Source organism: Phyllobates terribilis, unplaced genomic scaffold (genome assembly GCF_046119375.1).
Source record: "Phyllobates terribilis strain yellow unplaced genomic scaffold, ASM4611937v1 Scaffold_1__5_contigs__length_1240528914, whole genome shotgun sequence".
NCBI classification, from domain to species: Eukaryota; Metazoa; Chordata; class Amphibia; order Anura; family Dendrobatidae; genus Phyllobates; species Phyllobates terribilis.
The window spans coordinates 362,540,976-362,568,847 of NW_027362761.1; the positions used below are offsets into that span (position 1 = coordinate 362,540,976).

General features: G+C 44.6%; 1 protein-coding gene across 2 annotated transcripts in view; it reads right to left on the reverse strand.

Moving 5' to 3' along the window:
- The window catches only part of ANAPC7 (anaphase promoting complex subunit 7), a 48,881-nt gene that overhangs the window by 14,807 nt on the left and 6,202 nt on the right, over positions 1-27,872 (reverse strand). For both annotated transcript variants that reach the window (XM_073676303.1, XM_073676302.1), the window contains exons 3-7: positions 26,922-27,041; positions 25,274-25,385; positions 17,359-17,512; positions 13,229-13,371; positions 1-118 (exon numbers count right to left, since the gene is read on the reverse strand). In XM_073676303.1, coding sequence (XP_073532404.1) covers positions 1-118; positions 13,229-13,371; positions 17,359-17,512; positions 25,274-25,385; positions 26,922-27,041 — 647 coding nt within the window. The remainder of the gene's footprint in view (positions 119-13,228; positions 13,372-17,358; positions 17,513-25,273; positions 25,386-26,921; positions 27,042-27,872) is intronic.

A 27,872-nucleotide genomic window follows, 5' to 3' on the forward strand; every position in this document is an offset into this window, starting at 1 on the left:
CCTGACACCACCCAAGGCTCAGCGTGTTGGTCAGATATGTTGAATAATCTACAGCCAAGATTCTCCACATCCTCCAGCCGCCCTTCTCGAGCTAACAAGTATCCATATATATCCATTCCTACACACAGATCAGACAAGTAGGAAAATTCAGAATGTAAGAGGAGTTCAAGTTGTGTTAGACATTTAAATATAAGCAACCCAAACTTCCAAATGGTAAAATATAACATGGTTTTCGGTCATTTTCTCTTCTAAGAATGAGACTGTGTAAGGTACATAGACTACAAGCTTCTAAAATAGTGGTGCTCACATAGTTTGCAATGTACCGGTCATTTAGCAGAGGTTGCAATACTAAGGAAATCCTGAAAACATGATCTGTTGGTGGGCCTTGAGGATTGGAGTTGGGGAACCCAGATTTAGCAGATCTTGATGTTAGTCCAGACTATTCTCGTGTTGGCCTCAACCCAAGCAGAAAAACTACATTTATAGTGAAATAATTACTGAATCATGTAAGGGCTTGTGACACACACACACACACACACACACACACACACACACACACACACACACACACACACAAAAACTTTAAATTTTAGAGCAAGGGCAATAATTAAGTAACCATGCTGCTACAGTGGCATGTAAAAGTTTGGGCACCTCTGGTCAAAATTACTGTTATTGTGAACAGTTAAGCAAGTTGAAGATGAAATGAGCTCTAAAAGGCCTGGAGTTAAAGAGGCCATTTCCTTTGTATTTTAGGAATAAAATAAAAAACACACACCCCCCCCCCATCTTTTAAATTTTAAAAATTACAAAAAGGAAAATGGGCCGATGCAAAAGTTTGGGCAGGTTTGTGTGCTCAGATAACCTTGGTCAAAGTTTTCAGCCAGTCTGTTAGAGTTATGGCTTGTTCACCATCGTTAGGAATGGTTAGGTGATGCAAATTTCCCAGCTTATAAAAAATCCAGCGTCCTCTAACCTTGTGCTAAACAGCAGCAGCCATGGGTTTTTCTAAGCAGCTGCCCAGCACTCGGAAAATAAAAATGGTGGAGGCTCAAAAAGCAGAAAAAGGCTATAAGAAGATAGCAAAGCAAAGCAAAGATAGCAAAGCATTTTCAAGTTGCCCTTTCCTCAGTTCGAAATGTAATTAAGAAATGGCAGTTAACAGGAAGAATGGAGGTCAAGATTAGGTCTGGAAGACCAAGCTAAATTTCAGTGCGAGTCGCTTGTAGGATTTTTAGAGAGGCAAATCAGAACCCCTGCTTGACTGAACAAGACCTTCAGAAAGATTCAGCAGACTCTGGAGTTGTGGTATATTGTTCTACTGTTCAGAGAACAGACACCTGTACAGATATGGCCTTCATGGAAGAGTCATCAGAAGAAAACCTCTTCTGTGTCCTCACCATAAAATTCAGCATCAGAAATATGCAAAAGACAACATCTAAACAAGCCTGATGCAGTTTGGAAACAAGTCCAGTGGACCAATGAGGTTAAAATAGAACTCTTTGGCCACAATCAAAGGTATGTGTGGAGAAAAAAAAAAGGACACAAAGGTTTCAGAAAAAGAACATCTCACCAACCATTCAGCATGGGTGTGGATAAATCATGCTTTGGGGTTGTGTTGCAGCCTATGGCGAGGGGAATATTTCACGGGTAGAGGGAAGAATGGATTGAAAATGTCAACAAATTTTTGCAAACTTAACACATCTGTAAAAAAGCTGAAGTTGAAAAGAGGATGGCTTCTACAAATGGATAATGATCCTAAATGCACATCAAAATCCACAATAGACAGCCTCAAAAAGGTGCAAGCTGAAACTTTTACAATGGCCCTCACAGTCCGCTGATCTGATCATCATTGAAAATCTGTGGCTACACCTCAAAATAGCAGAGCATTCAAGATGACCAAGAAATATCATAGAAGTGGAAGAAATTTTCAAGGAAGAATGGACGAAAATCCCTCAAAAAAGAATTGAAAGACTCTTGGCTGGCTACAAAAAGTTTATAAGCTTAGATACTTTCAAAAAGGGGGTGCTACTAGGTACTAACCATGCAGGGTGCCCAAATTTTTGTATCGGCCTGTTTGGATCCCAGAAACTCACTCCGCTTTCATGCACACACACTGATTACAAGCAAACAGGTCACAGGTGAGGATGTTATCTTTAGTAGCCATTCCAACCCATGTGTGTCAAATTCTGTGCATGTTATCAGGCCAAAATCACCAGGGTATGTGAACTTTTGATCAGGGTCATTTGGGTGTTTTTGGTTATCATTAAGATTTAAAAAGAGAAAACACAGTTAGACAATAAATGGCTTCACCGAACCAATAACCATGAGTGTAGCAAGTGTTTTTTGCTATTCATATTCTCTGAAACAATGCCAAGAAAGGAAAAATTCTGCTGGGGTATGTAAACTTTTGATCACAACTTACAACTGATAGAGGCGCATTTCACAAAATTAGAATATCAAAAAGTTAATTTATGTCAGTTCACTACAAACAGTGAAACTCGTATATTATAGAGTCATTACAAACAGTGATCTATTTCAAGTGTTTATTTCTGTTACTGTTTATGATTATGGCTTACAGCCAATGAAAACACAAAAGTCATTATCTCACTAAATTAAAATAATTTACAATAAATACCTTCAAAGGCTTCCTAAGCGTTAAAAAAGGTCCCTTCGTCTGTTTCAGTAGGCTCCATAATCATGGGGAAGACTGCTGACTTGACAAATGTCCAGAAGGCAGTCAGTGACACACTCCACAAGGTCCCAGAGCTCCAATTTTTATTTGGAAATCAAGGTCCCAGAGTCTGGAGGAAGAGTAGAGAGGCCACAATCCAAGCTGCTTGAGGTCTAGTGTGAAGTTTCCACAATCAGTGATGGTTTGGGGAGCCATGTCATCTGCTGGTGTAGGTCCACTGTGTTTTATCAAGACCAAAGTCAGCGCAGCCGTCTACCAGGAAATTTTAGAGAACTTCATGCTTCCCTCTGCCGACAAGCTTTTTGGAGATGGAAATTTCATTCTCCAGCAGGACTTGGCACCTGTCCTCACTGCCAAAAGTACCAATACCTGGTTTAAAAACAACAGTATCACTGTGCTTGATTGGTCAGCAAACTTGCCTGACCTTAACCTCATAGAGCATCTATGGGGTATTGTCAAGAGGAAGGTGAGAGACACCAGACCCAACAATGCAGACGAGCTGAAGGCTGCTATCAAAGCAACCTGGGCTTCCATAACACCTCAGCAGTGCCACAGGCTGATTGACTCCATGCCACGCCGCACTGATGCAGTAATTGATGCAAAAGGAGCCCCGACCAAGAATTGAGTGCATTTACTGAACATACATTTCAGTAGGCCAACATTTCGGATTTTAAAAACATTTTTCAAGCTGTTGTTATAAAGTATTCTAATTTACTGAGATAATGACTTTTGTGTTTTCATTGGCTGTAAGCCATAATCATCAACATGAACAGAAATAAACACTTGAAAATAAATAAATAAATAAATAAATAAATAAATAAATAAAGGGAACACTCAAATAACACATCCTAGATCTGAATGAATGAAATACTCTCATTGAATACTTTGTTCTGTACAAAAAATCATCAATGGAAATCAAATTTATTAACCAATGGAGGCCTGGATTTGGAGTCACCCCCAAAATTAAAGTGGAAAAACACACTACAGGCTGATCCAACTTTGATGTAATGTCCTTAAAACAAGTCAAAATGAAGCTCAGTATTGTGTGTGGCCTCCACATGCCTGTATGACCTCCCTACAACGCCTGGGCATGCTCCTGATGAGGTTGCGGATGGTCTCCTGTGGGATCTTCTCCCAGACCGGGACTAAAGCATCCGCCAACTCCTGGACAGTCTGTGGTGCAACGTGACGTTGGTGGATGGAGCGAGACATGATGTCCCAGATGTGCTCAATCGGATTCAGGTCTGGGGAACGGACGGGCCAGTCCATAGCTTCAATGCCTTCATCTTGCAGGAACCGCTGACACTCCAGCCACATGAGGTCTGGCATTGTCCTGCATTAGGAGGAACCCAGGGCGGGGGAGTGGCCTGCAAGACAAGGTGGCAGCAGCTTAACTGCATAGCTCCAGCAAGCCAGGATTAAAACCAGCATAAAGCAACACAGCATCGTTTTACAGCCTATTACCCAACACCCGGTGGCGGCAGAACACCCAGGGCCCATGATGACCAGGGGAAGGTCTCAAAAAAGAGGATCCCCGGCGAGATTGGAGGCTTTCTTCCAGAGGGGACAAACAACAAGAACAGTGAGATGGCACCCGCTTCCCCTGTAACTTCTTCACACTCCTCTAGAGGCTCAGGGGGAGGGGAAGCAGAGAATGAAACACAGCAGCAGGGATAATGAACACACAGCAACAATGACAAGGGCAGATATGCAAGAATTTCTGGCTGCAATTCGCTCCTCCATGAGGGAAGATATGCAGGCAATGTTGCAGGAGATAAAAGGGGAGATTACTTCCATTGGGGATCGCACTTCCCACATTGAAAACAAGATGGAAGAATATGCCAGAACGATCAATGCCTTGGTAGATGAAAATGAGGCACTCAGGGAAGAGATGTCTCGGGTCACTGATAAAGTTTATGACTTAGAAGATAGATCCAGACATAACAATGTGAGGCTTAGGGGAATCCCTGAAGAAGTGCCAGATAAGGATCTCTCCGAGTTCATGCGACGCTTCTTGGTGGCTGTATTACCTGAGGTTGCCCCTAATGAATTACTGGTGGACAGGATTCATAGAACACCGAAGCCCAGACACGTAGACCCTACCCTGCCTAGAGATACCTTGGCATGTATTCATTTCTTCACTATGAAGGACATGTTCCTATACCAACTAAGGAAAACCCCCAGGCTGCCTGAGGAATTTCAAAATCTGCAGGTCTTCCCAGATCTTTCTGCGGCTACCCTGGCAAAGAAGAAGAGAATTTGCCCATGTGTGCAGGGCATTGAGAGAGGCCGGCATACGGTATAGATGGGGATTCAACCCAGTAAAACTACTAATACTCCGTGACAGTGGCGTGGTAGCGTGTTTTACCCCTAAACAAGCGGAAGAGAAGTTGGCATCCTGGAAGATTGCCTATGCTCCTAGACAATCTGCTAAAGGCAAGAAAATTGCACAGGAATGGGTATCGACCTGAAAGAGGCGAGGACGCTATCCTGGCTGAGATGGAGCTGTTAGAGGATTGCTGACCTTTTTTTTCCCTTTGTTCTTTTCTGAACTCTGAGCGCCTTTTGGCTTATTGACTGACGGTTCTCTGTTGTTCGGCGGAAGCCGTCTGGTTGGTGATCCTCTGGACTGAGAAATCTTGCTGAGTGACAGCGAGATTTGAAAATCTTACGGGACCCCGTGGTCAGATTTATGTCTGAAGAATTTACTTTGACTGAAGTTTTCTCTATGTTTTTTTCTGCGGACTTTTTTCCGCTGTGTTTTTTCTTTCATTTTACTGTTTAATCAGGTTTTTTTTTTTTAATTTAACTTGAGGTATATTTCCTCTATTGACGTAACTGCTGATCGTTCTAAGGACATATGTGCTTTTTTCAGTGAATTGCTCATGAGGGGTGGTGTGGGGGAGAGAGAAAAATTGGATTTTTGTATGCGGCTCATAACAATTTCCTCCTTTATGTGTAATTATGAGTATACAATTTCTCTCGTTGAATGTGAAAGGGTTAAATTCACCTGCCAAACGCTCTATGTTGTGGAGGGAGGTGAGGAAATCGAAGGCAGGCATTGTGTGTCTGCAAGAGACGCATTTATTGGCAGCTGATAATCATAGATTGCATCAGGCATAATTCCCCCATATATTATTTGCAAATGCAGAGACTAAAACAGCAGGAATCTGTATTATGATAAAAAATTCGGTGGCCTTCCGGATCATTCAGATGTGTACAGACCCCATGGGTAGATGTGTGTTGGTGTGTACATTGAATGGGACCCCTCATACGATTTCAGCACTATACGCCCCAAATTCTGCCCAGCTCCCATTTGTGCGAAAAGTCCTCTCTACCATTTCAACACTTAAACAAGGGGAGGTTATTGTATGCGGGGATTTTAACATGCCAATGGATGGTACTTTAGACTGCTCATCTAGATCGGGTCGCCCTCGGAGAGAATTGGACAAGTTGGTCCATGAATTTGGTCTGCACGATTTTTGGAGATACTCTCACGCCAGTGAAAGGGACTATACTTTTCATTCTCTCCGACATGGGTCATATAGTAGGATTGACTTATTCCTAGTAGACAATAGAGCTCTCAATAGATGTATATCTGCGGAGGTTGGAACGATTACGTGGTCTGACCATGCACCGATCTACCTACGTGTACATCTTGCGCACCAATTCAACCCAACACCACACTGGCGACTAAACACCTCTCTATTATTGAATGACTCTATAATGACAAAAGCAACAGCAGAATTGACATCTTATTTTGAATTAAACGACAATGGCACAGTTTCCGACGAGACTTTATGGACAGCGCACAAAGCGGTGATACGGGGAGTCTTCTTACAACAAGCGTCACAATTGAAAAGAAAGAGGGAGCAACACAGGAATGACCTCCTGACTGAGTTGAAAAAGCTAGAAATATTAAATAAAACCTCCCCTTCCCCGGCTACCACTGAGGCCATATATCAGCTCAGATTTAAACCGCGCTCTGATCTGCTGGCAGTATATGAATATAACCTCCGCAAGTTCAAACTTAGTCACTACACTATGGGAGATAGGCCGGGAGCCGTTTTGGCCAGGCGGGTCAAGAAAAGGGCTGCTAAATCCAGAATAGATCATCTACGGGACTCGAAAGGGTTGATAGCCAGAAGTCCGAAGGACATAGCTGCAGTCTTTACTGCATACTATAAATCTTTATACAACTTAAAAGAGGATGTTGATACCCCACAGCCACAACAGTCAGATATTGATCAATATTTGAGTGATTTGAAGCTCCCGAAGGTTTCCCGGGAACAGTTACAATTATTGAATGCCCCCTTCACAGAAGTAGAACTGAAAGATGTTATTGATTCATCCAAATGTCATAAGACCCCTGGCCCAGACGGCATAGCTAACGAGTACTATCGTGGTTTCCAAAAAATTCTTACCCCATACCTTATAAGGTTATACAATACCTGGAGAGACTCGGGAAAGGTAGCAGTACCTAATTTGGAGGCTACGATCGTCACATTGCCTAAGCCTGGAAAGACCCCTGATTCTCCAGGTAATTTTAGACCAATAGCACTTTTGAATAGTGATGTAAAGATCTTTACCAAGCTCTTGGCTGTTAGACTAAATCGTGTCGTTCCTTCCCGGATATCCTCGGATCAAGTTGGTTTTGTAGCTGGTAGGGAAGCTAAAGATGGTACGAGGAGGATGTTGGATCTGATTAAAATGGCAGAGTTAAGCGGCCTCCCCAGTGCACTCCTGTCGCTAGATGCTGAGAAAGCGTTTGATAGGGTGCACTGGGGATACCTTAAAAGTGTTTTGCTTAAATTTGGACTAAAAGGACCTATTCTGTCTGCAATTAACGCATTGTACTCCACTCCTTCCGCTAAGGTTTTGACGTCTGGTTTCCTCTCTGAATCCTTCCCCATAACAAACAGGAAAAGGTAGGGCTGCCCCTTATCTCCAGTCATATTTGCTTTATGTATGGAGCCCTTGGCTGAAAAGATTAGAAAACTCAGATTTCGGGCATCTTGGTGGGGGGGGGTCCTCCACAAAATCGGTCTATATGCAGACGAGGTGGACTGATCTGGACAGGTCCTTCTCTGCCATTATGTCCGATCTCAAAACGTTTACAAACATCTCGTATTATAAACTGAATGCAGCCAAGACGGTTGTCCTGCCGATTTTTGTTCCGTTGTCACTTAGGCAAAGACTGGAAGGAGCATACCCTTTTCAGTGGGCGCAGGAAGGAATGACGTATTTGGGTATCACCTTAACCCTTTCAAAACAATTGAAGGAAGTAAATTTTAGTAGACTGATAAATACGGTGCGGGAGGAGCTGGCGGTATTACAAAACGTTGTTGCATCGTGGATAGCCAGGATAAATATTTTTAAAATGAAGGTCCTTCCAAAAATTTTATACTATTTTAGGTGTATCCCAATTAAAATCCCTTCTAAAATCATAAATACCCTTCAAAGACTGGCTAATAATTATGTTTGGGACAATAGGAGACCGAGGGTGTCTAGTAGACTTCTGTATTATCCATATGACATGGGAGGGATGGGCATGCCCAATCTCATAGCCTACTATAGAGCGGCGGTCTTGACGGGAACCAGGGACTGGTGGAACATGGACAGCGACCACAAATGGTTGCAAATAGAGTCCTTACTTGCCCGAAACCATTCTACCAGATTGATATTGGAGACAGAAGTAGTGAAGCGAAGCACTATGGTCGCCGTGTTACCAACATCGGAGGCTACTATGCATTGTTGGAGGAATTTGGCATCCAAACTGCTGTTACTCCCCAGGACTGAGATCTCTTTACGAGCTCTAGAATATCATATTCCATATATTAACCTTCAACGTTGGGTGACAGCTGGAGTTCAATCGCTAGCAGACCTGTTGGAGGACAATGTAATAATTCCTTTTGATAAACTAGTTATGAGATTCCCAGACCTACGGCCCTTGTTTTACCAGTATTTGCAAATAAGGCATTTACTCCACTCTACACAGACATCCCCCTTTTTTGCTCTACCTAAGGATAAAAGAGCTATGGGTTACTTTCTCCACTCTAAGACCGGTTCTAAGGGGGTTTCTATACTTTATAGGGCTCTAAACGACCCAGATCTGGACGATAAATTGACGTATATGACTCGTTGGGAACGGGATCTAAGAATTTCGACGGACCCTCAGGACTGGCGGGATGGTTTGGATGAGGTCCAGCGAGTTTCGTCGTGTTTAAACCACCTAGAGCAGCTTAAAAAGATGCACATGAGATGGTACTACTACCAGGCACAGATGGTACACTTCGGGTCTGAATCATCATCTTTATGTTGGAGAGGATGCAATGGGGAAGGCTCGTTGGGCCACATGGGGTGGTTTTGTCCAAAACTTCAATCACTATGGGGGGCATTGGATAGTTTGATATGGGATGTACTGGGGACTCACCTAGAGATAACACCTAGTATGGGAATACTTCATATAGGATTAATGGATGGGAAGTTAGAGGAATTTTGTCACATATTCTGATCGCAGTTAGATCAGCTATCGCGGCTAAATGGAAAGGAGTGGGCATCCCTACGGTGGGGGAGATAGTGACCAGACGAACACGAACTGTCAATATGAAAGGGCTCTGGCACACACACACTCAAGGCAAAGAAGAAAACTGATAAAATATGGGAACCTTGGTTAGGCAGCCCATTGTCTATACATGGGGAACGTTGAGGAAGCGGGATATTTTGTATGCTGTTCTGAGTTTGGGTGACGCGCTGGACGATTCTGGGCCCCTCTCCCTACCTTGCATGGCTCATATTTACACTATTGCAAGATCGGAGGTGCGACATTCACAGCACTTACGGATATAAATTATTTCTCACAACCATCTAATATATGGGGAATTTAATGTAATTAATCCATTCTTTTTTCTTTTATGTATATGTATTTTCCTTTTATTTTATTTTTATATTGTTCATTTTGTAAGCCCAGAGGTTGGGGCACAGTTTTGGGCATCTGTTGGCCCTATAGATTGTATGTTCTGATTTTTGTGCAAAATTCAATAAACACTTTTTTTTTTTTTTTTTAAACAAAGGAACCCAGGGCCAACCGCACCAGCATATGGTCTCACAAGGGGTCAGAGGATCTCATCTCGGTACCTAATGGCAGTCAGGCTACCTCTGGTGAGCACATGGAGGGCTGTGCGGCCCTCCAAAGAAATGCCACCCCACACCATTACTAACCCACTGCCAAACCGGTCATGCTGAAGGATGTTGCAGGCAGCAGATCGCTCTCCACGGCGTCTCCAGACTCTGTCAAGTCTGTCACATGTGCTCAGTGTGAACCTCATCTGTGAAGAGCACAGGGCGCCAGTGGCGACTTTGCCAATCCTGGTGTTCTGTGGCAAATGCCAAGCGTCCTGCACGGTGTTGGGCTGTGAGCACAACCCCCATCTGTGGACGTCGGGCCCTCATACCACCCTCATGGAGTCGGTTTCTAACCGTTTGTGCAGGCACATGCACATTTGTGGGCTGCTGGAGGTCATTTTGCAGGGCTCTGGCAGTGCTCCTCCTGTTCCTCCTTGCACAAAGGCGGAGGTAGCGGTCCTGCTGCTGGGTTGTTGCCCTCCTACGGCCCCCTCCACGTCTCCTGGTGTACTGGCCTGTCTCCTGATAGTTCCTCCAGCCTCTGGACCCTACGCTGACAGACACAGCAAACCATCTTGCCACAGCTCGCATTTATGTGCCATCCTGGATGAGCTGCACTACCTGAGCAACTTCTGTGGGTTGAAGAGTCCGTCTAATGCTACTACGAGTGTGAAAGCCCAACAGACATTCAAAAGTAACCAAAACATCAGCCAGAAAGCATTGGTACTGAGATGTGGTCTGTGGTCCCCACCTGCAGAACCACTCCTTTATTGAGGGTGTCTTGATAATTGCCAATTATTTCCATCTATTGTCTATTCCATTAGCACAACAGCATGTGAAATGGATTGTCAATCAGTGTTGCTTCCTAAGTGGACAGTTTGATTTCACAGAAGTTTGATTTACTTGGATTTATATTCTGTTTAAGTGTTCCCTTTATTTTATTGAGGTGTGTGCCAGCGGCCGCGACCAATCAGCGATATTGGCGCGAAATTTAAAACACCGCTGTCCTGAATTTAAAGTAGTGCACAACCCATTTAAAAACACTGCTTCGCTGATTAGTCGCGCCCGGTTGGCCGCATACATATTCTAGAATACCCGATGCGTTAGAATCGGGCCACCATCTAGTATAATATATTATACGCAATATATATTGCGTGATCCGATGTTTTGTCGGATCGCACTTGGACTAAAAACATGGGTCATCTGCACCTGCTCTTAGAGAGTGGTTGAAAAGAATTCAATAAGGAGCGGCATCACTGAACATTGCAGATTAACAGAAACATAATAAGGTCACTTTTAAAAAAAAAAAAAGTAACATAAGCTGCCACTGAGCTTAGAATAAAGCCCATCCTGTTAAATATTCTATTGCCTTTGATTGGGAAGAGAGCAAGAGATGGGTTGCAAGCACTGTGAAAGCTTTGATAGTTTTGGGGCAGATCAGAAAGGGCTCAGGCGCTGGGCAGAGCTTGCATGTAACAGAAAGCTTGTCTGCAGCATGCATGCGCACAGCAAATGATGGCAGAAAGCCCCGCCCACCTGCATGTCACTCAGGGAGAGCCCAGCCCACCCACAGAAGAGGTTTGTGACTATCCATCCGAAATCAAAGCCTGAAACACAAGCTAATCTGAGGCAGCATCACAGGAAGTAATAAGACTTCAATGCCTTTGCCCATGTGAACAGTGTTTCAAGACACATTATGGAAATGAAGGCATGTGGGAAAGTATTCCTCTAATAAAGTTATGACAGATGACAGTGTGTTACAATATCATGGAAAGCCACTTTAAATTTTGACATTATTTCCAATATACATCACAGGAAAACAACTTATTGTAAACGATGCCTAACGTTTGGGCTGAATCCATTCTATACAGCATAAGGAAGGAGTGCGGAGAAATTAAAAGATAAGATGTGACGTTTTCAGTATCTCCCAGTGCATCTCAAAAGGATATCTGATCTGACAAGTTGCCACCGATTAGGATATCTTTTTGCCAGTTTCAGCATTTATGAACAAAGTCCAATCTCTTGTGTGAATGTCCATCATGTCAATCAATCAATCAATCAATCAATCAGTACAGTACGATGGTCAAACACTATAGAGCTCAGACAAAAACAGAGAGACATAAAAAGTGCTTGAAAGAAGCGTTCCCTACCACGCAGGACTCAATAGTCCTAGCTGGGAGCAGTTGTTAGCAAGAATTGAAAAGTTGTTTGTGCCAATAGTGAACTCCATCAACAATCAGGTCACAAATTAGGCTGTGTGCCCACAATGCAGAAATGAAGCAGAAAATTTCTGCAGCATTTCTGCATCTCCCTGGCAGAAAAAACGCATGCAGATTGTACATGCGTTTTTCCTGCCAAATACATGCGGATTGTACATGTGTTTTTCCTGCCAAATACATGCGGATTGTACATGCGTTTTTCTTGCTAGGGACATGCGGATGTGAAGTGTTCTTCACATGCTATTTCTCATGCGGGTTGATAAGCGCTTTCCAAGCGATTTTAGCATCACTTGGAAAGTGCTTGACAACTAGGTCACACTATATAAATCCATGCAACCGGCATGGATTTATATAGTGTGACCTTTAGAATGGTAAAAAATAAAAAAATAAATCTATTCTTACCTTCCGATGGCCCGGCGTGTGTAGCTGCACGCGTTCCTGGCTGTCAGCTGATCGCGGGACACTGCACTGAAGGGCCTGCGGTCACATGACTGTGACGTCACCGAAGGTCCTTCAGTCCTGCCTGCAAGCACAGGGAAGGAGACCGGGGGCCGTCGGAAGGCGAATATAATCTTTATTTTTTATTTTATTCTTGTTTTTACAGGTACAATGGTACCCAGGTCTGGATGAGAGCCTCCTCTCCTCCAGACCTGGGTACCATCCACACATTGAAACGCATATAATCCGTGAGTACAAATGTACTGACACGGATTATATGCGTCTCAATGCAAGTCAATGGCAGCAATTACGCCGTGCTTCTGCAAAATTAATGGACATGCTGCGGATTTTTGAGAGCAGCATAAACGCTGCGGAAAAAAACACAGCATGGGCATTGACAGTGCGGCTTGTCATTGGGGACCATGGGGGGCAGATTACCAAGCGTTTTTGAAGCGTTTATGCTGCGGAAATTCTGCAGCATAAATGCTTGAAAAACGCATCGTGGGCACGCAGCCTAAAGGCAGAAACCATCTAACAATTGGTGGCATTTGAAGTCATTGTTGGCCAGAATGACAATCTATACTGACTGAACATAGACAAAAAAAAAAAAAAATTAACTGTCCAAGTATTATAGGGCATTACAACCTTAAGAGCATCACAATAGTATAGTACAGATATATAAATATAATATAGAAAGTAGGAAGAGGGGGGAAAACAGAAAAAAAAACTCACATAAAAAGGACCTGGTAAATACCTTTAATCAAATAAGGGTCCAACATCTGCGCCTGCTCAAACTTCAGAATGGCATTTTTATTATCGCCTACCCGAAAATATAGGTCAGCCAAACTCCCCAGTAGGTCCACATTGTCTCTCAGCAAAGATTTCTTCTCTAAAGAACTGGAGGAAAACAAGTTTAAAGTCAATAACTAAATAAAATGCAAAGTAAAGAAGAATCCAAACATTAAAAAAAAAAAAAAATACAAAATATTTTTGTTGGCCCTTAGAGTATAAGTTTTTTTTTTTTATTAATACATCAAGAGAATGCCAAGAGTGTGCAAAGCAGTCATCAAAGCAAAAGGTGGCTACTTTGAAGAACCTAGAATATAAGACATATTTTCAGTTGTTTCACACTTTTTTGTTAAGTATATAATTCCACGTGTGTTAATTCATAGTTTTGATGCCTTCAGTGTGAATGTACAATTTTCATAGTCATGAAAATACAGAAAAATCTTTAAATGAGAAGGTGTGCCCAAACTTTTGGTCTGTACTATCTATCTACATACATACATATATATACACACACACAGTGGTGGCCAAAAGTATTGGCACCCCGGCAATTCTGTCAGATAATATTATCATTTTCAGGAAGAAACTGAGTAATACCAAAGAATTTGTGATTGCAATTTTCATTTAATTTGCTTGCAAGGAAAAAACACAAAAAAGAGAATGAAGCAAAAATCAAATCATTGATCATTTCACACAAAACTACAAAAATGGGCCAGACAAAAGTATTGGCACCCTCAGCCTAATACTTGGTTGCACAACCTTTAGCCAAAATAACTGCGAACAACCACTTCTGGTAACCATCAATGAGTTTCTTACAATGCTCTGCTGGAATTGTAGACCATTCTTCTTTGGCAAACTGCTCCAGGTCCCTGATATTTGAAGGGTGCCTTCTCCAAACTGCCATTTTGAGATCTCCCCACAGGTGTTCTATGGGATTCAGGTCTGGCCACTTTAGAAGTCTCCAGTGCTTTCTCTCAAACCATTTTATAGTGCTTTTGGAAGTGTGTTTTGGGTCATTGTCCTGCTGGAAGACCCATGACCTCTGAGGGAGATCCAGCTTTCTCACACTGGGTCCTACATTATGCTGCAAAATTTGTTGGTAGTCTTCAGACTTCATAATGCCATGCACACGGTCAAGCAGTCCAGTGCCAGAGGCAGCAAAGCAACCCCAAAACATCAGGGAACCTCCTCCATGTTTGACTGTAGGGACCGTGTTCTTTTCTTTGAATGCCTCTTTTTTTTCCTGTACACTCTATGTTGATGCTTTTTCCCAAAAAGCTCTACTTTTGTCTCATCTGACCAGAGAACATTCTTCCAAAAAGTTTTAGGCTTTCTCAGGTAAGTTTTGGCAAACTCCAGCCTGGCTTTTTTATGTCTCGGGGTAAGAAGTGGGGTCTTCCTGGGTATCCTACCATACAGTACCTTTTCATTCAGACGCCAACGGATAGTACGGGTTGACACTGTCGCACCCTCGGACTGCAGGGCAGCTTGAACTTGTTTGGATGTTAGTCGAGGTTCTTTATCCACCATCCGCACAATCTTGCGTTGAAATCTCTCGTCAATTTTTCTTTTCCGTCCACATCTAGGGAGGTTAGCCACAGTGCCATGGGCTTTAAACTTCTTGATGACACTGCGCACGGAAGACACAGGAACATTCAGGTCTTTGGAGATGGACTTGTAGCCTTGAGATTGCTCATGCTTCCTCACAATTTGGTTTCTCAAGTCCTCAGACAGTTCTTTGGTCTTCTTTCTTTTCTCCATGCTCAATGTGGTACACACAAGGACACAGGACAGAGGTTGAGTCAACTTTAATCCATGTTAACTGGCTGCAAGTGTGATTTAGTTATTGCCAACACCTGTTAGGTGCCACAGGTAAATTACAGGTGCTGTTAATTACACGAATTAGAGAAGCATCACATGATTTTTCAAACAGTGCCATTACTTTTGTCCACCCCCTTTTTTAGGTTTGGTGTGGAATTATATCCAATTTGGCTTTAGGACAATTCTTTTTGTGTTTTTTCATTGAAGACAAATTAAATGAAGATAATAATACCAAAGAATTTGTGATTGCAATCATTTTCAGGAAGAAACTGAGTATTATCTGACAGAATTGCAGGGGTGCCAATACTTTTGGCCACCACTGTGTATATATATTATTATTCACATACACACACAGCTCAAAAAAAATAAAGGGAACACTTAAACAACACAATGTAACTCCAAGTCAATAACACTTCTGTGAAATCTACCTGTCCAGTTATGAAGCAACACTGATTGTGAATCAATTTCTCCTGCTGTTGTGCAAATGGAACAGACAACTGGTAGAAATGATAGGCAATTAGCAAGATGCCCCCTATAAAGGAGTGGTTCTGCAGGTGGTGACCACAGACCATTTCTCTGTTCTCATCGTTTTTGGCTGTTGTTTTGGTCACTTTTTCATTTTGCCATTGCTCTCACCCCTAGAGGTACAGTAGCATGAGGCGATGTCTACAGTACAACCCAAAGAAGTTGCTCAGGTAGTGCAGTTCATCCAGGATGGCACATCAGTGCGAGCTGTGGCAAGAAGGGTAGCTGTGTCGGTCAGCACAGTGTCCAGAGCATGGAGCAGATACCAGATGTGGAGGGAGCCATAGGAGGGCAACAACCCAGCAGCAGGACCGCTACCTTCGCCTTTGTGCAAGGAGGAACAGGAGGAGCACTGCAAAATGACCTCCAGCAGGCCACAAATGTGCATGACTGGCAGTAGCCTGACTGCCATTAGGTACCGAGATGAGATCCTCAGACCCCTTGTGAGACCATATGCTGGTGCGGTTGGCCCTGGGTTCCTCCTAATGCAGGACAATGCCAGACCTCATGTGGCTGGAGTGTCAGCAGTTCCTGCAAGATGAAGGCATTGAAGCTATGGACTGGCCCGCCCGTTCCCCCGACCTGAATCCGATTGAGCACATCTGGGACATCATGTCTCGCTCCATCCAGGAGTTGGCGGATGCTTTAGTCCAGGTCTGGGAGGAGATCCCACAGGAGACCATCCGCAACCTCATCAGGAGCATGCCCAAGCGTTGTAGGGAGGTCATACAGGCACGTGGAGGCCACACACAATACTGAGCCTCATTTTGACTTGTTTTAAGGACATTACATCAAAGTTGGATCAGCCTGTAGTGTGTTTTTCCACTTTAAATTTTTTTGAGCGGTGTGTGTGTGTAAAATATTATATTATATATTACACAAACACACACACACACACACACACACATATATAAAATCTCTCTATCACACAATCTATTTTTATTTTGTAAAAAATTCTACAATATTTTATTTTTTTTTACTTAGTCCATCTGTGGGACTTTCACAGTTCTGATCGCTGTTATAAACCATTTCAATGCACAAGCATTGCAATGGTTTATAACTGTCAGTTCTGCACTGACACAAGCCTGTTAGAGCATGCACAGAGCATGGTTTAAGAGGCTTCCAGTAGCCTGGTGACCCAGATGTGGTCATGATGACCTTAGGTCACCATGGCAATGTTCGGGCCCCTGCGATGAATTCACGGAGGTGCCAATCGGAGGGGAGCCCCCTCCCTTTCTTCTAAATGCTGCGATCGATATCGATCGCAGAATTTAGAGAGTTAAACTGCTGGGAGCGGTGCGGGCAACACTCCTGGCAAGGAGAGCTGGGTGTTAGCCATCATATATGCTGGACACCCAGCAGCGATCGCACGCGCACAGCTCCTGTGCGTGCAAAGTCGCCAGGACGTACCCAGTATGTCCAAGGTTGGGAAGTCATTCCCAACCAGGATGTACTGGGTATGTCCAAGGTCATGAAGGGGTTAAAAGGAGTATTCTGGCAAGAAGTATCTATCCACAGAAAAGGTGATAACTTCTAGATCATTGGGGAAATGCCGGTGGGGGCAGACTAGTGGGACCCCCACAGATCCCCAGAATAGGGCACTTCTATCCTACATAGAATGGAACATGCACGACCACTTCTCCATTTATTCTCTATGGGACTGCTGCACTCCGCTTTCCCTGACAGACCCCTTGGGATTGATGCAAACCTATTTTCTTAGCTTGTGATTTCAGTTTTCCACTGGTGACTTACCAGATTGTATTAATGGCTCTTGTGTTGTCCCCAGTGTGCACAAATGCATACGCTTTGATCCAGGCAGAGAGCCAGTCCAAATTGGGAATGCTCTGAATAACATTTAGTGTCATAGAAGCTACTTCTGCGCCTTTTACAGAAAGAGACAGCAAACCTGCAAATAGAAGATAGGTGACATTTTATAGCACAGGTGGATGATGCTTCCACATACTACGCACAAGGTGATATAATGGTATTTATCTTTATATAGCGCTGACATACTCCATAGCACAAGAGAATGTCATCTTGGCTAAAACAATCTTGGATACACTTGATCATGTAGAATTAGATTCCTATGCTGCCCTAGAGCGGAGCCTGAGGAAGGAGCCCGGAAACTTTCAGCATTCACTTTCACAGGCTGCTGTGTTTGCCGTTACATCCACAATGCACGTGGGCGACTTATTTCCATTAGTACGAGGCGTTGCTTTCTAAAATTACATTGACTGATGGGCAATCAATACACAGCATCTTCCCAACAGTGAACGCTCGTGTCCAACCCCACTGGGCAGCAGATTGCTCAGATCCCTCAATACCGCACAGCTTCTCTCCAACTTTAATTACAAGGCTGAATTAAAAATATTTTATTTTTTTCTCTTCGTGCAGACAAAAATATCCATCTGAAGAAGTAGTCAATAGTTCCCAATTACAGCTTTTGTTCAATTTGAGTTGAAATTCGTGGCTTGCTGTGAGGGTTGTACTAAGGCAGCACGGCCATTTTAATCTTTCCAAAACAAAAGAAATGTAACACTTATTTTTAACTTCTCGAAATGCAAAAAATGTGCCAAGAAGGAATTTAAACCATGTGGTCGTCATTTTTAGCTAGATTTGGACAATCAGGGATTTTATTATTGTAGATTTCACAGAAAACCTGGAGTACAATTTTATTCAAGTGTGGATTCAGTGGAGATTTAAATGGGTTTTCCACCAATTTAAAAACTCATTCTGAATGGGCGCAGGGTGGTGGGAAAATTAAAAGTCGATACTCACCTACCGGACCAGTGGCACTCCTTTCTACGTGCCCCCTGCAGATCTCCTGACTAGTTCATGTAGGGGATACATTGGGGTGTATGGAGGAGTGTAGGCGAGTAGATCGATTTGTTTTCTCATCACTCTAGGCCACTTGTAGCAGACAAGCCCTTTGACCACATCAAGTTTAAAAGGTGTAATATTCACAGTGAAAATAAGACCCATTTCTGCAACCCATACAATATGCTGTGGATATGAAAATCAACAACTGCGGATCAGCCACATCTCAATTCACGCTTGGATCTTCAGCTGTGGTTCTACAAAAGATGAAGACACCAAAGGGAGGCTTAGGCTATATTCACACACCCGTGTGTCTAGGTCTGTGCACGGACCAGTCATGGGTCTCCTGACCTGGACTCAACAGCTGTAAAGTGCGGGTCAGGGAACCCTCGGTCGATCCATACATCGTGGTCTCTGCACGGACTGGACACACGGACGTGTGAATGTAGACTTATCCTAAACTTCAGTATCAAATTTGATTTGTCTGTTAGATCAGTTGTCACATTGTCGGGGTAAAAGACAATATATATATTTGTAACTTTTATACTTTTGTAACTTTTATACGCTTTTTTGCTAATGTACTAACCACCATTTTGAGTTCTATAACAATAAGCTTTCCTTGCTACGTATTATTCAAATCGAAACTTAAACTAAGACAGTTCCAGTGTTGCCAAGACTTATTTCAGAGAAACGAAACAAGATTATAAGCTGACGGCTGCAATAACTGCCCAGAGACTGAGATAAGGAGATGTGGACCAATCAGGAGTGGCCAGACACTGGACTTTCATGGCTTACCCCGCCCCGGACAACCCCTATCCCCTCCCCATTATGTAGTGTATTTAGGTTTGTGTATGTAGGAATAAACACAGAACATTGCTGAGAACATTGTCTGTAGTAGTCTTTTGAGCGTGCTCCGAGTTTGAACCAGCTTGTTGTCTGACTCATTCTTTGAATGGTTGACCCATGCTCATAGCCTTAATTTGGAGTGACTGGAGGACGAGTGGAATGTCATCACGACCCACACAAATTGTGCTCAACGTGCGGCGTGGTTAGCGGTACGCCGCCCTCCCGGACCCATATTGCTGACTTCCCTGGTGGTGACCGCGGTGGCTGAATTTGAGGCCTGATCAACCTCCATCGAACACGGTAAGTTGAGATGTATTTTATATGTCTCACTTGCCTGTGTGTCAGCCGCAGCGGTTTCTGTGGGGCTGTCAGGTTGGATCTGGGTGGGTGACCGGTCGAGTGGTGAGACCTTAGGCGTCCCGCACCACGTCCTGAACCAGCAAGTGTTAAAACGAGTGACGTCGCATGCCTGCGCGTGCTCGTGTGAACACCACCTCCTCCTCCCCCGGTCACTGTACTTTTCTTAGATAGCTCCCTCCCGTAACTGATAGTCGAAGTTTCAAAGCATTCCTGAATTGTAGTGTAAGGAGGTGTTGTGCTGTCAGAATCTGTGACGAATTGAGAAGTGCTCTTCGTCTACCACAGAGACTGCTGTAAAGTCAAAGTTAGGAAAGGAGATAGATTGAGGTGTACTCTCTATCTCATCAGTGTATTGAGGTGTACTCTACACTGACGGGTGGTGCCGTAGTAGGAAAGAAGACGGATTGAGGGGTACTCTTCGTCTTATACAGAGAAACCTCATAAGGAGGGGTTCTGCTGTCAGTCAGGGTGCCGTGGTGAGTCGTACTGTAAAGTCGCCATTCAAGGTTAGGGAAGGGATAGATTGAGGTGTACTCTCTGTCTTATCAGTGTATTGAGGAGTACTCTACACTGACGAGTGGCGACCTGTAGACTGCACCAGTGATCTGAGTCGCGACAGATCATTGCATTCTATAAGAAAATGTTGCGTATATTCAAATTTGAAAGATCTTGTAAGTTGTGGAATGCTGCTGTAGGAGTTAAGCCAATTAGTGGAGTTACGGGAAGGCAAGAAGGCAAGAAGAATGTTAGGAATTTGTATAACATGAAAAGTTTATCCAGTACAGGCAGGCTTTAGTTTTCAGTGTAGAAAGAATGCGTCACACAGAGAAAGGGAAAGTTGAGTGATTTAGGACTTCTGCACCAGGCTCAAGCACATCTTAGAGTAGCGAGTGATTTGAAGTCTGAAGGCTGGAAAGAAGTGGATGGTGTGGGGGGGACAGAGAATGCCGAGCCTTTGTTCGGATACATGAAAGCTGCAGACTGTGATTTGTTATGTGCTTCCAAAATGGCCGTTGCACCTTTGATGCCTGTCACTACACCGAGCCCTCAGCCACCGCCCTATAATGGTGCCAACAACAAATTACCGGAGGGGTGGACGTGTCGGGTGTGTGGAGAGCAAAACCCACTTTGGGCGGAGTTCTGCTGTGTCTGTGGGGCGGGCCGCCCATGGCACGATGCCCAGCCTGCCTCCAAGAACATTCCCACTCCCACTCTAACTCCTCCCTCCAACGGCCATCTTACTACACCTTTTCCTGCCTCCAAGAACATTCCCACTCCCACTCTAACTCCTCCCTCCAACGGCCATCTTGCTACACCTCTTACTTGTTGTGGGAGGCCCGGAAAGCCCCAATCCGGCCTATATCCACTACTAGATCCGTCCGGTGCATATTACCAGCCACCAGCACAGGTGGAAAAGCCCGCAGTCCCAGAGCACCCATCTGAAACTAATGTGACACCCTCTGCTCCAGTCCACGATGCTGAGACGCTTCCCTCTGTTCCCCATGGGAGTCACCCACAACCCTGGGGATATCCTCCTCAACTCCCCAGAATTTCAGGCCAGACTGCTCTCCCTCCGCCAACATATTTCCTCTCCACTCACAGTCCCTGTGTCTGCAGGACCGTTCACCGGAGTACTCACAAGATTCTTGGTCTCTGAAACTTGCTCTGTCAATCTGTTGGGAGCCGATCTCTTAGAGCGGATGAAGGCAACAATTACCTTCGGAAACCATGGTATGGAGCTTCTTTTGCGGGACCCTCATTCCGAACAAGGGACTGAAGACCGCTGTGTTCTTAAAGCCTTCCCTCTCATGATGATGACCATACAACCTCACACTCTTCTTGATACCTCACAGTTCCCTCACTCTCTGTGGTCCAGTGGGCCAGAGGACGTCGGCCTCCTGCAGGTTCCCCCGGTCCGAGTACACCTCAAGCCTGGACACAGGTACCCACGGTTGCCACAATACCCCCTCAAGGCTGCACAAGAACAAAGCTTGGGTACCCAAATCGCTTCCCTCCTGGAATCAGGAGTCCTTGTCAGATGTGTATCTCCATGCAATACACCCCTCTTTCCTGTAAAAAAAAGAAAACCGCTCCGGGAGAGCCTCCAAGATACCGGTTGGTTCAGGATCTCAGAGCCGTCAATGCAGCTACCATTTTAGAAACTCCAGTGGTACCCAACCCAAACACCCTCTTGTCTCAGGTGCCTCCAACGGCCACCTTGTTTACGGTGTTAGATCTGGCCAACGCCTTCTTCAGTATACCCTTACATGAAGATTCGTGGTTTCTTTCTGCCTTTACCTTTCAAGGAGCACAGCTTACATGGACCAGGACTCCGCAAAGAGCCCAGAACTCTCCTAACCAATTCACTCATTCTATGAAGTCTATTCTGGAGCCATGGGTTCAAGAGAACCCTCAGGTCACCTTTCTACAGTATGTGGATGATCTTTTACTCTGTGGCACTGAAGAAAATTTGCCAGAGATGTCAGTATCCCTTCTCTGGTTTCTTCACTCAGCTAACTGTAAAGTCTCGAAAGGCAAAGTCCAATGGTGTCTGCCCAAGGTCATTTTCCTCGTATATTGTATATCACAAGGTACTAAACATCTGACTGAAGAAAGAAAACAAGCCATCATGGAAATCATTTTCCCAACCACCTACTCCGCTATGCAGACTTTCCTTGGCCTCATCACTTACTGCAGGCAATGGATCCCTGATGCCTCAAAGCTCATGCAACCTCTGTACGACTGTCTCAAGAATGAAGGCTCAGTTTGGCTTCATGCCGAAGATCCACGTGTTTCTCATCAACACAGACTATGTTTTGACCGCCTTAAACAGGCTGTTGTCTCTGCCCCGGCCTTGGGCTTACCAGACTATACTCAGCCATTTCACCTTTTTGTCTCGGAATCGGAAGGTCATGCCTCTGGAGTTCTAGCACAACGCTATGATCTTAAGTATCGGCCTTTGGGCTACTACTGAGCCCGCCTGGACCCTGTCGCCCGAACTGCCCCCACGTGCCTTAAGGCGGTCCACGCTGCTCACATCCTCCTTGACAAGTCAGCTGATATCGTCCTTGGACATGATCTAGTTATACAGGCCGGCCATGATCTCTCAGCTGTTCTGCAACAAACATCTCCGAAACATCTCACAACCAAAGACACCTGCGGCTGCAGTGTTCCCTATTGTTGCCCTCCAATATAACATTTACCAGATGTCTGACTATCAACCCTGCCACTTTGTTTCCACCTTCTAGGGGGGAAGGTGAAGAGGGTGAAGGTCCATTGGTGGAACCTCATGATTGTATAAAAATTTTGCAGGAAGAGACTTCTGCTCCAGAGAATATGGTGGCACATCCGCTCGCAGACCCTGCCTTGCACCTATGGACTGATGGATCCCGTTTCGCAGACCCTCAAGGGAAGTTCCACACGGGATATGCTGTCACAACAGACCTAACAGTCCTCAAGGCTGAAGCTCTACCACCATACATGTCTGCACAAGAAGCTGAACTTGTGGCTCTCACAGAGGCCTGCCACCTGGCAGCAGGAACAACGGCGAATATATATATATACCGATTCCAGGTATGGACATGGAATTTGCAATGATTCTGGACTCTTGTGGAAGTCTAGAGGATTCATCACAGCTGCAGGTACACCAGTGAAACATGTCTCATGGATTAAGGCCCTAATGAAGGCCCTGGAACTACCCATTCAGGTTGCTGTTATCAAGGTCAAGGCTCATGGAAGACTAGAATCCAGAGAAGCCAGGGGCAACCACCTAGCTGACCAAGCAGCCAAGACTGCAGCAGTGGAGAATGTGTCAAAGTGGCAGGAAAAGGAAGAAGAGATGGGGGGAGACCCTGCAAACCGTAGCTGTGGCGCTCACTAGAGCAAGAGCCAAAGAACAGCCGGCGGAAGACCATACAAGTCCAGCGGAGACACGAGTGGAATTCAGGGGGGTCAGGATGGCAGGTCGCAAAGATTCAAAGGTCAACTCAACTCTTTGCCAAGTGGATGGGAAGCCTTGCTTGCCTAGACGCATGTACTCAGCTGTGGCAGCATGGGCTCACGGGCCTACACACAGAGGAAAGAATCAAGCCTTGGCATGTATCAAGAAACTGTACTTTGCACCCGGAATCTCTTCCACTGTGACTGCGTACTCAAAATCCTGCTCTGTCTGCGCTACCTGCAACCCAACGTGTACGGCACGGGTCCCTCTTCAACACCTGGCTAAACCAGACTACCCTTGGCAGAGAATACAAGTCGACCATATCCAAATGCCTAAAGCAGGAAAATAGGAGTACGTTTTGGTAGCCGTGGATATGTTCTCAGCCTGGCCCGAGGCCTACCCGGTTGTCAACATGACTGCTAAAGTCACAGCCAAGAAACTGATCACCGAAGTTGCCTGCAGATTTGGAGTTCCCCAAGTCATAGAATCGGACCAAGGACCAGCTTTCACAGCAAATATCTACAAAGAACTCTGGAACATGTTGGGAACAGATTTGGGCCTCCACACTCCATACCATCCTGCCAGTTCAGGCAAAGTGGAAAGGATGAACTCCACACTCAAGACCCAGCTCTTGAAAATGACCCAAGATCATCCCCTCCCCTGGCCCGACCTACTCCCCATAGTACTGTATCATATCAGACACACCCCACAAGCTAAACATGGGCTAACTCCCTACGAAATTCTGTTTGGGGCCCCGCCCAAGATAGGAGAGATTAGGCCCCAAGAATTGTCCGAAACAAATGATAGAGTGGTAAAATTTGTGATTGCTCTGTCTAGAGAATTGACTAACACCCGCTCTCCAGTATCTGCTTCTCTCCCAGAATCTACAGGTGATGCAGTACATGATTTCATCCCAGGCGATCTAGTGTATGTGAAGAAGTTTGTCCGGAAAGACTGCCTCCAGCCGCAGTTCGAGGGACCGTACACTGTGCTTCTCACCACCCCGACGGCTCTGAAGCTTGAGGGCAAGAGCACCTGGATTCACGCCTCCCACTGCAAGAGAGACAGAACGAGTCTATAAAAGATGACTACCTTCTTCTATATCCTTTCCATATGCTTACTGTCTGTCCCAGGGTGGACAGCTACCACACAGGGGTAGATACCTCCTTCTTCTCAGGTTGGTTGGGAGGGCTCAAGGGATTCCTCCAACAAGTTTGTCTAGTAATGGGAGGTCTACTAGTATTGGGCCTGGTGGTCCTGTGCTGCATAGTTCCCTTATAACAGGAAAATATAACCAATGCTGTCCCAACCTCCGGGACCTTTCTGAATCAAGAGAAGATATGGAGAAATACACTCCTTTGAACAAGCCTGACCAGCCCCCCCCCATGATAAAGTTCAATTGAGAGATTTAGTTTAGGGTCAGTTGGGAGAACTCCATGTGTCACTCAGGGTAGGGCTCAATTGTCTGGGGGCGTCCCATAAGGGGGCAGCTTCTAAGATGATTGGGTGAAGAAATCCACCTCCCCTCTCCCCACACATGGACAGTCTCAAAGGCCCCGAAGCAAGGGAAAGCTTAGTGTTTAGGGGGGAATGTCGGGGTAAAAGACAATATATATATTTGTAACTTTTCCCCCACAACATGGAGGAGAAAAAAAAAGAAATAAAGAACGAAACAAAAATTGAAGTAATAATATTAGGTTATACCTAAAATGGCATCCAGCGCCAAAGGACACTGTCTCAACACCTCCTTGTAACTTGTCACAGCGGATCGTTCCTGCCCAGCCTTCTTGTACAAATTGGCAAGCATCATATTAATCTTTAAAAGGAGAGAAAGAGTTATATTTTGTAGACAAAACTGCAATGCAATTATTAAAGGGAACCTGACATAATTTTTATTTGTATAGCGCCAACATATTCTGCAGCACTTTACAATTAAGTGTGGACATGTACAGACAATAAATTCAATACGAGGTAAGACAGTTTAAACAGTTACATTAGGAGTGAGGTCCCTGCTCACAAGCTTACAATCTAAAAGGAAATGGGGGGACACAAAAGGTGAAAAGTGCTTGTTATTTCAGGTCTGGCAATTATAATAAATAGGGATTTTCATATAAGGCTGCATGATCCGATCAGCCCAGTATGTTTAAGTGCAATAATCAAGTACCGAGTGTAGTTATCTTGTGCATGCAGGGTGTGGGGACAGATGAATAGTAGGGAGCAGATTCTGAATAATATTTAGAAGGAGGGAACAGGGGAAAGTTAGTTTACTGAGTAGTTGAGGTGGTAGGCTTGTTTAAAGAGATGGGTTTTTAAAGCGCGCTTGAAGACATGGGGGCTAGGCATCAGTCGATTCGTCTGGGGTAGAGCATTCCAGAGAACTGGCGCAGCATGAGAGAAGTCTTGGAGACGGAGGTGAAAGGTTCGGATTATGGGGGATGTTAGTCTTTGGTCATTTGTAGAATGGAGGGCACGTGTAGGGCAATAGACAGAGATGAGAGAGGAGCTATAAGGCGGTGCAGAACTGCGGAGAGCTTTGTGGGTGAGAGCGATGAGTTTATATTGGACCCTGTAGCGAATGGGCAACCAGTGTAATGACTGGCACAAGATGGAGGCATCTGTGAAGCAGCTGGACAGAAATACGACCCTGGCTGCCGCATTCAGGAAAGATTGGAGAGGAGAAAGTTTGGTAAGAGGGAGACGGATCAGTAGAGAGTTGCAGTAGTCCAGACGAGAGTGAATAAGAGCGACATTAAGAGTTTTAGCAGTTTCAAATGTGTTAAAAGGTCGGATTCTGGAGATGTTTTTAAGATGCAAGTTGACATTAGTAAATATGACATGTTGAAAATAGTATCTGATCTGCAGAACGCATGCTATAGAAAAGGAGGAGCCGATCAGATTGATGGACATTTTTGTGGGAAAAGTTTCAGTGAAGCCTGTATTATATCCATTGAAATCCCTGGTGTTTGTATGCACAAGTCTGGTGGGGCTATTAAGTGATTGACATTCATCCTTTATGACCATGCATGCAAAGATAGCTCTCAATTATGGAGTAGGACCACCTTCCGGACTCGTATGTATACAAACATATACAAGTTATACTGAATATTTTCCATCATATATATCATTCTACTCAGCTTCTCCTTCTCTACACCATGATGTCCACAGATCGGACTGTTTCTATCAATGAAAGGAACCAAACCCTACTAGTACTAAAGTCCCACTTAGTTATGTTAAACTCTTTTCCACCTGCTTGTTGAAAACATGCAGTTTATAGCAGTGTATGGATGCGAATTTATTATGTCCATTTAATCACAAACTTGTGTGGAAGAGTTTTTTGCTTGCATCTAGTTACCTTTGGAGTTCTTTGCCGGGAAGGGATTCCGTCTAATATGGCGACAGCATCTTTATCTTGTTTCAGCATTGTGTAACATTCTGCCATTTTATACTTTACTTCAATCTCAGAGGGGAGACTCTGTAGACACCAAAACAGGAGAAGATAACGTGACCGTACAGTACAGGGAGTGTACCACAGAACACAGTGGCTGGAAGTGTAACGTAAGGGGCCGAGTCACCGGTTACATCCACAACTAGAGGGTAAAGTCGCTCCTCATCCTCCATGTCAGTCACATTCGCACATCTAAGCTGAAGTCACCCAGCGAACATGGCGCTGTATGGACAAAGCCTTCTAGGCCTTGTAGTACAGAGCAGTACAGCCTCAGTCACCATGTACAAAGACGTTGGGCCTAATTCATCAGGACCGACGTTGTTCACACCAGTCTGAACTGAGGGGGCGTGCTGGAGTGAGACTTCTGGCGTCGGGAGCGCCACAGCCCATAATGAATTAGACGAGCTGTGACATGACCCCGCCACATCCTATCCCAGCTGCGCCCATTTAGGTGAACACACCAAAAGGAACAAAATTTAGGGGCAATGCAAACTTTTCAAAGCTTTTACATCACAATTCTGTTAGGAAAGCTTTGATAAATTGGGGCCCATTGTTCCTTAGAAATAAATGCTTCTTGGGGAGGATCGCGCTGAACATGGCATTCAGTGGAAAATTATACAATTTTTTTTTTTTTGCCATATTCCTACTGAGTCTGACAGAAAAAAAAAAGTTATGTATGACATAGGGGTACAGTAGAGGGTTCATGCTCCTCTATGATGGAGATTTATGGAGCTGGCAGGTCTTTTTGACCAGCTGGAAGACTGCTTCCCAAATACATTTTCTGCCCATGGGAGATCAGGCAGGATTATGTAAAGATAGATAGGAGATGAGAGTTGCCAAAGAGAAGAAAGATTGCCC